Source organism: Diadema setosum, chromosome 15 (assembly GCF_964275005.1).
Source record: "Diadema setosum chromosome 15, eeDiaSeto1, whole genome shotgun sequence".
Lineage (NCBI taxonomy): Eukaryota > Metazoa > Echinodermata > Echinoidea > Diadematoida > Diadematidae > Diadema > Diadema setosum.
Genome location: NC_092699.1, coordinates 18,028,477 through 18,040,819, shown reverse-complemented (window position 1 = coordinate 18,040,819; position 12,343 = coordinate 18,028,477). Strand labels below are relative to the sequence as shown.

General features: G+C 38.5%; 2 protein-coding genes across 2 annotated transcripts in view; one reads left to right on the top strand and one right to left on the bottom strand.

Annotated features, from left to right (window-relative positions):
• LOC140238929 (uncharacterized) overlaps window positions 1–12,343 on the bottom strand; it is a 50,031-nt gene that overhangs the window by 10,646 nt on the left and 27,042 nt on the right. Inside the window, exons 6-7 of the mRNA XM_072318827.1 lie at window positions 4,923–5,042; window positions 4,001–4,087 (exon numbers count right to left, since the gene is read on the bottom strand). Of these exons, the coding sequence (XP_072174928.1) occupies window positions 4,001–4,087; window positions 4,923–5,042 (207 nt within the window). The remainder of the gene's footprint in view (window positions 1–4,000; window positions 4,088–4,922; window positions 5,043–12,343) is intronic.
• LOC140239104 (uncharacterized) lies at window positions 7,392–11,522 on the top strand. The gene is made up of 4 exons (XM_072318995.1): window positions 7,392–7,439; window positions 8,515–8,654; window positions 9,655–10,068; window positions 11,093–11,522. The coding sequence occupies exons 1-4, from the start codon at window positions 7,392–7,394 to the stop codon at window positions 11,520–11,522; spliced, it is 1,032 nt and encodes a 343-aa protein (XP_072175096.1).

Here is a 12,343-nt window from a genome sequence, read left to right as displayed (position 1 = left end):
GGTATCACATTCATCACAATGGTATACAGTTGAACCTCTCGTATCCGGACAAGTCGGGACCGGGGCTCATCCGGATAAGGGATTTGGCCGGATACGGGAGACTCAATGCTTTATACATGTACATATACATACACATGTACTGATGTAGCCCATTGTAGTACCACATGTAGTAATGTGTATACTGCAACCTTTTAATTGTTACACTCAGTAACAGACCCCAAAATAGAGGTGTATGTTAATGTTGGAAGTAATATGTAATTCATGTGTGTTTGTGTAGGAGTTCTCAAGGAGTTGGGAATACCCCTTTTCCTCCCGTAATTATAAAAAAAAACTAGAAATGTCGCTTTGGCGACTGGTATGCCTCCGCCATAATGCATGATTTTCCCAATAGGTCTAGATAGTACATGTGGACAATGTGTGATTAAATTTTCACAAAATTGGCAAAATATTGAAATGACGAGTTTGTCACAAATGTCTTGAATGTTCACCTTCCTTGACCTAGGTTTAATTGGATGAATAGGAGAGCATGTATCTAGGGATTTAAGGACTTTAACTTGACTTTGACCCATTCATACATTTAGGCATTGAGTAATTTTCAAGGTACAGGTGTGGAGAAAAAGTGCAATTTCTGAATTGAATAGTAAATTGTTACCACTTTCATCTGGCCCTTGACCCTAAAATTCATAAGATAATCACTTTCAGGCAGAACATGCATAATATGTACTAAGTTTCAAGATAACTTGAGCCACTTCGAGATATGGAGGAAAAAGTTAGTTCAGCACTTTCACTTGATCTTTGACCTTTTGACCTTTGAGGCAAAAAGAGAAGAAAAAAAAACTTTCCAGAGAATTTCTATTCGGTTACACATGCATACACCAAGTGTAAAAAAATAATAACCCTGCTGGCATTGCATAAATATGAGGGAAATAGTAAAATTTTGAAGTGTTGCACTTGACCTTTGACCCCTGACCTTTGACCCCATGAATCCTACATTCTCTAGATAATCACTTCCAGTCAGTACATGTATATACTATGTTCCATGAAGATACCTTGAACAATTTTCCAAGGCACGGAGAAAAAAAAGAAGTTTTGATATTTTTACTTGACCTTTTGACCTTTGACCTTTGACCTCATGACCCAAACTTTCACCAGAGAATTTTAATTGGGTAATACATGTATACACTAAGTTTCAAGAAAATATCTTCAGGCATTCAATAGATATGGCGAAAATAGTGAAATTTCATGTATTTGACCCTGACCTTTTGACCTTTGACCTTTGACCTCATGACGCAAACTTTCACCAGAGAATTTTAATTGGGTAATACATGTATACACTAAGTTTCAAGAAAATATCTTCAGGCATTCAATAGATATGGTGGAAAAAGTGAAATTTTATGTATTTGACCTTGACCTTTTGACCTTTGACCTTGAGCATGTGCACCCAAAAGTTGATAGGCACAACTTCACCCCCTAATACACATACATGCCAAGTTTCATTAGGATACCTCAACAGGTTTTGATAGTTACCTTGTCCACAAAATTCATTACGGACGGACGGAAGGACGGACGGACGGACGGACGGACGGAAGGACGGACGGACGGACGGACGGACGGAAGGACGGACGGACGGACGGACGGACAACCCGAAAACATAATGCCTCCGGCACCACTTCGTGGCGGAGGCATAAAAAAAAAATCACGGCGAGATTGCGTCCGTATAATAGAGAGATCCGGATAAAGGGAGGCCGGATAAGAGAGGTTCAACTATATTTATGAAATATACAGTACTTGCCATCACAGATACTAATTTAACAGTAGCATTCTATCATTTAAAGCCTAATGCTACTTTTACATCATGTTCCAGGTAGCCATGGCCATCACATTTCAGGGCACTGTGGACAAAATGCGATGGACATGAGACAATGCGAGGGGACAGGATGGGTCAATGTGACAGACCATGATTGCCATGGATACCATGTCAGATTTTTAAACTGTAAAAAAAAAAATTAAAAAATAAAAAAAAATAAAAAAATCTGCCATGGTAGTCACGGTACTGATAAAAAATCTAGCAGGCCATGGTAGAATGAGGTGAGTGCAGCAAAATGTGACTGCATGTAAAAACTTGGAGGGGGTACATAGTGGGACCTGGGACGTGACATAAAATATGTGTAGTCTAGCCTGACCAGATGCCTTCAGAAAGGTGTCTGATAGCAAGATACAAGTTCACCGGAGCAGGGGCTGGAATGAACAAGACTAGCAAATAGAAGAAAAAACCAGAAGAGAATAATGTATGATCCCACCTATCCACAGCATGCTACACTTCAGGCAAAGGGGGTTGCTGTGCCCGCCTGGAACATGGTGTTAATGTAGCATACATCAAACTAATGACCACAATAGTGTTGTAAAGCACTCAAGGTTCAACTCTGGTGCCTGGTGCTATTTGCTAGAATAGAACCTCAGTTTTATTGCTTTGTATTGTTTATTTCCTGAATTTGTTTGATCCACTTCCACTTCTTTTTTTCCTCCAGGGCTGTTGGCGTGAGGTTATCTGTGATGAAGTATTATTCATCTTTCAGGGTCTAATGGGCATGGCGCATGATTTCAACTTTTTCTTTAATAATGTGAAACTTCACAAGAACATGCCTAGAAAAAGCATCTTCTTTCCCCCAATCATCATCTAAGGCTCTTTCCATCTTTGTTTTCACCTTGAAGTGGGTGCAGAGGATCTTCTCGACGTATGGTGACAGGATATTTGCCAACGCCTTGAAGAGCTTCTGGAACACATACCAACCTGACATTATTTCTCTCGTAGAACCTTTCACTTTTGTTGTTGGCTACTTTGTCTCCCTAAACTTCAAGTTGAAGCTCTGTGATCTCTTTTTCCATGGCTTCTAATTAATTTTTCATTCCCTTTTGATTTTCCACCAGGTCGTCCACACGCTTCCCCTCAAACTCCAGCGAAGCTCCAAGATTCAGCTCGAGCTGGTGCAGCTCATCCAGGAAGTTCTCCACCGCACTGCTGATCATCGGCTCAAACCTCTTGGTTGCCTTCTGAAAATATTCTTCCATGTTGGATACATCCTTTTCTCTCTCCATCACATGTTCCGCAGTGGCTTCACAAGAGGGCAGCATAAATGACTAACTTTCATCATGTGTGGCTTCAGGCACCATGTCAATAACCTCACTGCCCTTAGCTTCTACCATGTCGCTGTTGTTCAAAAGTTGGGTTTCTGGATGTGCCGGGCTATCTAGCAGGGCTTGCCCGGTTAGTGGACCAAGCATTCAAATTTGGTTGGCTGTTGCATGCCATAACTGATTTGGCCTTCTGAGGGTGAAATGGTAAATAAGTTTTCGGCCTTGTAGCAGCTTGTCACTGAGGTCTTTTGCTCTGCCGTTGATCCATACTCAACAAAGAGTAATGAGGGAGATACATGTACTGACCAGACTGTTCGAAGAAGGATGATCTTGGAGTCCCAACTCTGATAAATCACAGCCACTTTTTGAGACGAGCAACAAGATGTGTGTTTGTTATTCCATAACACTCTCTATCCTCTCCCTATCTGGCATGATACTAACAAAAACAAATCATGAGCATGTACAATTCGACATTGACATCAACTTCAAAGTCAAGGTTTCTGGATGCAAGCAGTATTTGGGACAGGTACTACATCTGCTGTAAAAATGAATTACGGACAAATTATCATTGATGTCTCAAAATGTGGGTTGGCTTTTGTCTTGTGGAAACTAATCATGAGTCATGAGAAAGAGACTGGTGTCCTTTAACAGTGTAGTATTACAGGAAATTCTGTGACCCTTATCCTCACAGACTGGTTACCGCATTCCTGGGAATTCCAAGAAAATGAGGAGCACCTATCCACAACAGGAAATAACAATTGCATCAAAGCGTATAAAAAAGACCAACATGTTTCAACACTTTCTCTTGCCTTCATATTTCTACATTTAAAATAATGAAAAACAAAGGACAGTATGAGTTACTCACAAGTACTATCTTGTAGATGATGTAGGCTGGCTCAAACACACTCGTGATGAAAAAGAGCCACGCAAGTTGTCTGTTTTCATACCGCATCTGTAGACAAGATCAAGGAATAGAGATAATCACCATCAAAAGTGAATGTGTCTTTAAACATAAAATAACTGCTGCAGATCCCCCTCCCTAAAACAAAAACCCATACAAATGCACTCCGAAAATAAATGAATGAACAGAAATTGAATGCAAAAGTCACATCATATTGATTGTAAAATGGGGAAAAGCACATACTAATAGGGCTTTTTATTGTCCATATATAAGCTTTTTCAAAAAGAGAATTAACAATTTTGAAATATCATCAAAACATACAAGTTGACAATTTTGATTCAGACATAAAAGTATTAAAGCAGATGGTACTTAGATAACATCTGTTAATTTGCCTACATTTTTTTTTTTGCATTCCTAGAACAACACCTAACCTCCTTTCTTCACACCATAAATAGCATACTATGTAGAAAAAAAAGCTCTTTTCTGAGCTTTCTAACAGTTCAATGAAATCCACTCTATGATGACAGTAATGGTAGAACTGCAAATATCTTCACAATTTTAGCATGCCCATCTCTGTGTGTGTTTGTGTGTTTTTACCTTTAGTTCAAACTGGGGACTGAACAAAAAATAGCTCTGACATATTACTTTCATTTACTCACATTGCAGTAAGAAGTGTTCGAATGATCACGCCGAAGATGAAGTGGTCATGAAGCGAAATCATTGGAATAAAGGCTTACAGACTTTGTGACGAGCACCTACCAGTACATAGACAGGAATCAGCTATAATAATAATCATTTAAAAAAAAGTATTGTCAACTTTTATGGGGTCATAATCTTACAACAAACTTACATGACATTGTACAGAGTATACTGTATTGATACTCACCACTAAAAAGCCGATTATAGCCCATATGACAGCATAGGCGATGCCAATACCGATAACCAGCTGCTCCAGTAGTTCAATTTGCTTGACACCATTCTCCAGGACCAAAATGACCATACTGACCTGTACGTACGTATGGTTGGGTGGGGGTAAGAGAGGGTTCAAAGGTCAGGTGATACTTATCTTTCTCGACATAAGCAGACATCAGAAGCAGAGCATTACTATCGATGGTGAATCTTCATCATGAATGTACAGCCAAACCTGTCTTAGCGGCCACCTGCTTAGACATTGTAGCGCCCACTGAAACATCCCCCGCATGAAATGCTGGATTATAGACCCTATATATGGTGGTCACCTGCCTAACGCGGCTGGTGGCCACTAATTTTGGAGTTTCTAACTGCTTATAGCGGCAACAAAAAATAAGCTGAACCGCTAAATTGGCCATGAATATGTTTAAAAGCTCTTACGTCCATTGTGTGAATTCTACTAAGTCCTATCAAAAGAATAGAAGTAGACTAGAAGAAACTTTAAAATGGCGTAAGTTGTACAAAAAATATCCCCTTTTATAGCTGCTCATGCAAACTTATTTGCAGTTTTTTGTTGGTTTGTTTTTTAAGAATAACAGGTGGTATTTTATGCTAATTAATACACTTGACCGCAAGTGCTGAAATTCAAAATGGCCACTAACCTGTTTACAGTGGCCACCTGTCTACAGTTTTAGCCACCTTTGTCATTTTCCTTGGGTGGCCGCTTATACACGTTGACTGTATTCTTCATAGGGCTTACCTCACCAACCCATGGGTATATGCCCTCTCCAACCATTGGGTATATGGCGGCATTATGAAAGTTTGAAATGGTCTCAAAATAGTTGCTGAAACAACACACTTGGCAACAAATCACTTTCAAAGCACCAAACCGTGCACAATTTTCCCTCACTATCATGCTCACCTAACACTTGGTTCTTCAAGCACTTCATTTGAAGGTAATTGAACTAGGAAATTATTTAAAAACTTTAAAGGGGAAGGCTAGTAACTGATCAGTGGGAATCAGTGGAAATGCTGGGAGGTGATTGTTCCAATCCTTATGGGATTCATTCAAGAGTTCATTGTATTTCTATTGTCGTGTGAAAATGATTTGCTTCAGAACGGTCTCATATTCAAGTAATGTGCAGATTAATGCTCCGTCATTGACCAGGGACGCTAACCTGGAAGCATTAAACTGCACATTACTTGAATATGAGACCATTCTGAAGCAAATCATTTTCACACAACAATAGATATACAATGAACTCTTGAATGAATCACATAAGGATTGAAACAATCATCTCCCAGCATTTCCACTGATTCCCACTGATCAGTTACTAGCCTTCCCCTTTAAACCTTCCCTGATTAACTCGGAATTTCCTGCTTCAGTTGTTTGACAACTTCATCACTTGAAAACACATTGATTTCTGTATTTTCATAGAAAAACCTCAGCCCAAGTAAACTACAGAATGCCTTTTGAAAGGGGCAAGCTTTCACTGATGTGTTTTCCTACTATTGCTGCATTTTATACATGGTCCACACTTAAAGGGTGTGTACAGTTCTGGTCGAGGTGAGGATTTGCTTTTAATGTTTTGCGAGATATTCAGAAACCACTCTATGAGATGTCAAAGAGCATGCAATTCTAGGGGTATCAAAAGTTTATTTGATGAAAATCGATTTTGAAATGGCTGAGATATCCAAAACCAAGGTGAAACAAAGAGATCCTAATAAAAGGCGTGGCCTGTCGCCCTTTATTATTATCACTTTTTGGGATATCTCAGCCATTTGAAAACCAATTTTCATCAAATAAACATTGAATCCTTCTTAAAATTACATGCTCTTTCATATTTCATAAGAGGCTTTTCATTATCTCACTTAGGAATGTTCAAAACATGAATCCCCACCTCAAACAGTACTGTACAGTCCCTTTAAGGTGAACTTGTCCTTTATGTTTGAATAGTGGCAAATATCTGTCAGAGAAACAGACTTCCTGTTACCACTTGTTAGATTTGTACTGTGAGTTTATAGTGTTATTTGTTTTTGACAGGAGCTTCAATTTGCAGTTATCAAGGACCAAGTTGTATTTGAAACATTCAAGGTCTTTTCAAAATAAAGACTTTAAAATACATCTGTATGAAGAAATAGCTTGATTTACCTGGCAAAGAGTTGGAAAAATAGAATGAAATATGTTTATTGTGATCAGTCTTTGCTGACTTAAAGACTTCTCTAAAATGTCTCTCTCTCACCCATAATAGGGACTTTTCGATTTGCACGTTGAGCCAGGCGTCACCCTGTTATGACGTAGTTTTTACGTACTGCGCATGCGCGAGTGTCGACCCTCGGCTCATCGCACAAATTTCGAACGCGTTAACCCCGGTTATCACCGTCCACCCAAATCGGTTGCGCCGCGCTCAACCCAAGCCAATTATGACGTCATACTTCTCGTGTGATGGACGAAATCGCTCAAAACATCATGCTGAGTTTCTCAAATTCAGCGGTAAGTGCACCCGCTTCCCTGTATATTTAACGAAAAACAAAATATTCAATTACATGTGATGTGATACTTAACAGCAGTACCGCTGATATACAAACTGGAGTCTCGGGTACCTAGTTTCTTTGCCCGATTTCACTCGTCTTGCAATTTGCAACTGCATACCGTAGTCCCACACATAAACTTTCCATGCACTATGGCCTATGCAGTACCCGGTCTGGAAGTTCGGTGCCCTATCAGTATCATGGTGTAGGAGTAGGGATGTGCAGTGCATTATTCTTTTAGCAGTCTTAATACTGAACATGCTGAATAATCTTAACAAGCATTATGTTTTAGAATCCACATAAATAATTCCAGGATGCTTATTTAGCATCTACAATTGTACACAAAGACAAGGACCAACTGCAGTGCAATGAGTGCGCATGATGCATCATGCATGCGTGCATGCACAGATGCATCCATCACATGAGCATGGCAAATTGCCATTATTTTAGTCAGAGTAGAGTAGGCATTAATTTAATACTGCATTAGCCAATAGCACTGGTCACTATTAGCAGTAAAAGTTTTGTTGGAATGATTAGTAAATCAAGCAGGGTTTGGTTGACAAAGTTAGGGTTAGGTTGGGTTGTATCTATGGTTAAATAATTTAGTCAAGGGACATTAAAAAGTCTAAAGGGAGAAAAGGAGAAAGCGGCACTGCCACTGATCATTCACACGTACATTACTGTTAAATGGCTGTAGAGGTTTGGGCTGCATTTCAGAGTTATACTACATTTTGTATGAAAGAAAGCCCAACCACTGTGTTTGATTACAAGTAAAAGAAAAGTCACAAATTCCACACATGCACCCAATTATTTGGCACAGTGAGATACAGCAGCATCAAGCCAACGGCCATGCTACATGATAGGGCTAGGCCCATACAATGGGCGTGCCGTGGGTTGGCTGGCCTGTTGAACTGTTTCCCAATCCAAAGATGTAAAAAGATGTAAAAGATGTATGAAGACTGCAATACATCTATTTTTTTTCTTTCATTTATAAACCTCTAATGTAATTTGTATCATATGTATCTTCTCTTTTACAGCCGAGCCAGAGTGCTCCTGCAGCTTTGATTGAACAAGCCTCACCGACAAGTACCAGTACTGCATCTCCAATAGAGCAAGCAAATCCATCACAAGCATCTGCACCTTCAGCTGGAACTGCTGGTTCTTCCGTGTTAAAGATGTTAGTACATTCATGAATAACTTTCGACTTTACAATTGTAGATAATCCATTATAACATTTTATTCTAAAGGATACCTCCAGATGATTTTCAGGCTTTTACATTCGAACAGTTATAAATTGGTCATGCTGGGTACAAAGATTGAAAATCATAGTGATTAGGATAAGGAATAAGAATGTTTTCAAGATTTAAAACAAATCACAATGAACAAGGATGATGACATGATAACCTCGCCATAAGGATGCATTAGTGGGTGCTCAAGGAAGCAGAACAAAAGATGAAAGCATGCATAAATTCTTCACAGCACAGGTGAACTTGTTCAGCAAGCTGTAGTGGATTTACATTGCTACATTTCTGAATTATGTGATTCTATTATGTCATCATTTTTGTTTAATGTATCTTGTTTGGGGTTTTCATAGTATTGGTTTCTCAGTTCAAAGGCCACGATACATTCCACAAATCTATACATGGAGCTGTCGATTAATGTACTACATGATGCAAAATTATGAAAATTGTTTTTGGAATTCTCCTTTCATTCCTGCAGGTCTGAAACAGAAATATGTGTTTAGTACATACGCATGAATTTGAATAAATAATATTTGGAGCAGTAGTTATCATCTTCTACCGGTTGTATAGTTACAGCTGTACTTTACTTTGGGATTATCTTTACTATATTTATGTGGAGTTGAACTTAATGGCTGTATCTAATGTAGAAAATGGAAAATATGCTTAGTTTATGTTCAAAAGTCAACAAACCAAGACCAGAATCTACATACATGAGGTACATTTTCTAAAGAGGGCTAGTATTGGGATAGAGGAGGAAGTGAAAATTCATTGCTTTGATTGTTCTTGTCAAACTACATTTAATTACATAAAATTGATAAATGCACATGTAGAACATGAATGTCTTATTTTCTTCTCTTTTTTTTTTTCAAAAGTATATTTCCATATTATTTATGTTATTCTTTTTGTCTTTGTGTTGTTTGGTTTTACACTTGACAGGAATGTAAACTGGACAGAAGAGATGTGCCTTATGTTGTGCAGGGAAGTGGACTTTATAAATCCATTCAAGCACAAACAGCGAACTAAAGAAAGCAGCAAGGCTTGGGAGGACATCACTTCAAATTTGAAGAAGCATGGTCTGAACGTCACGAAACGTGCAGTAAGGGACAAGTACTATAAGTTGAAAGAGAATGTAATGAAGAAAAACAAAACAGAAGAAAAATCAAGTGGGATCGCCCCTGAGCACAATGACACGGAAGCGGAACTGACTCAGATCATCGAGGAGTTGACGGAAGTCGAAAACGACTCGAAGGAGTTACTGACGCAAAAGCAACAACAGGAAGAAAAAAAGCAACTAGATGGGGTGGAAATGCGCAAGAGGGCTCTTGAAAGCTTCACAGAGACGAACAAAAGGTACCAAAAAAAAGAATCAAATTTTGTTGTGTTTTGTTGTGTTGAAGTGATACATGTATACCACGTTACATGTGTATAAAACAGTAAAATGCACATTCTATTCTTGATAAATGTATGTTATGTAAGATTCAACCAATTTGAATATTTATTTTATTTGTTTGTTTGTCGATCTATTCAGCTGTAATATTTGTAGAGAATAGTATAGCAATAATGATAAAGTCTTTTTTATCCAAAATAGCCTCTTCAGTATTGCCACTGGTCTACCAGAGGACCCTGTCTTTATCATTACCCCTAGCATTGCTAGGTACCCATTTATACACCTGAGTTGAGAGGGACATGGTGGGTAAAAACATCTTGTCCAAGGATTTAGGTACTGGGCAGGAATCAAAGTCAGGTCCTGTTTGGGAGTTGGGAGTTTTACACCCTATGTCACAGCACCCCCCCCCCCCCCAAGTACCTTTGTGTGCATAACTATGTGACCCTGCATCACAAAACCAATAAAAAGACATCAGATATGATTTTTTTTTTTTTTTTTTAGGCTGAATTCTGAAAGAGCAGACCTTGAGCTTCAAAATGAAGTCTAAACTCAACTGAAATGAACTCTCCTATATAACCTATCTAAATATCAGAAAGAAAGCACACACTCTGGCAAAGTGTGAACTGAGAAAAGAGGCTCAGAAGTGTAGGGTCTATTCAAGAACTTAAGCTTCCCCAGCCGTGCTAGCTGTGCAACGAATGGTACCAAAAAAAAAAAAAAAAAAAATCTGTTAAAAATGCAATTTTTCATTCATTTTACGATCCAAAATTGCAGATTTATGTAAAAGAATTGCTCTTACAGAAAATTTCATAAGAATTGAACTCTTCACCTAAAATCATGATGTTCATTTTTTTTTTTTTTTTTGTTTCTGGTTTTTGTGATGCACGGTCATGTGTTCTTAAATAAATGTTTCCTTGGTTATGTAAATTTGGAATAGGATTACTGAATTTTTCACCAAAGCATAATTTGTGTTCTTTAATATTTCAGGACAAACTCTGAAAAGGGAGCAAGGAAAAGGAGGAATACAGGCAGTGATACCACTGAATACCTAATGAAGAAGCTTGAAATGGAGAGAGATCTGAAAGACAGAGAGTTACAGCTGAGAAGAGAGGAAATGGAAAGTAAACGACAAGAAGAGCAGAGAAAGTTGGAGCGAGAAGAAAGAGAAGAAGAAAGGAGGAGACAAGATGACGAAAGAAGGCGCGAAAGAGAGGAAAGAGAGGAAGAAAGGAGGAGGCGCGATGAAGAAAGAAGAAAGGAGAAGGAGGAAAGAGAAGAGGAGAGGAAGAAAAGAGAGGAGGAGAGGAGGATAAGAGAAGACGAAGAGAGGGACAGAAGAATGGACCTGCTCCAACAACAGTTACTCCAGCAGAACGCAGTTCTTATGACATTGTTGAAGAATCAGAACAGGGAGTAAAATTTCAAAAGTTGTTGTCATTTCTAAAAGACAGTTCTTGTACAATGTGTATGAATGAGCTAACCATGTCATATCCTCACAAATTTCCATCGACATGCACAAAAACATTACAAAAATTCAATGTTTCTGTTATTGAAGTCTGAAACATGACATATTCCTGGTTAAATAACTTCAGAATTAGTGATCAGTTAGATATACGAGGATTTGAGCCTCACATATAATTGCATTTGAATAAAAAACTGGAAATTTCAAAATTTTATGTACAAACTATATGGTAAGTTGTGAGGGAAATGACATGCTCACTTTGCCATATTTGACTGTGCATCACAAAGAAACAAAGTCGCACCCCTTGATTTTACGCGATGACTCAAAATAGGTGAAACCGGTCAACCGTGTCAATTTTTAGTTTTCCATATTTTCTGAAAGAGCTATTCTTCTTCTACATCATTCCTGAATTTGGGATCATAAATTGGATGGGAAAGTGGGTTTTCAGCAGTTTTTCTACAACCCTTTTTTGGCAGAGTAGTGTGATCAGGTTTTTCTCAGAGGCCCCTTTTCGTTTCTTTAAAATCCTTTGCACACTCTTTACTCTCAACTCTCATAACTTTTGAAAGGATAATGCTACTGCTGTGATAGTTGACATTTATCATGAACAGAATGTGTTAATAGAACATGCTCAATTTCAGCTTAATCTAATGATCCCTTCATTGTTGTTGCTACAGTGGTTTACATCATGTTTTTGTCCCATTCACGGAAAAGGTAGCACGGCTTAATGAAGATTAAGCGCTTAAATAGACCCTGTACTTTAGAGCCTCTTTTCT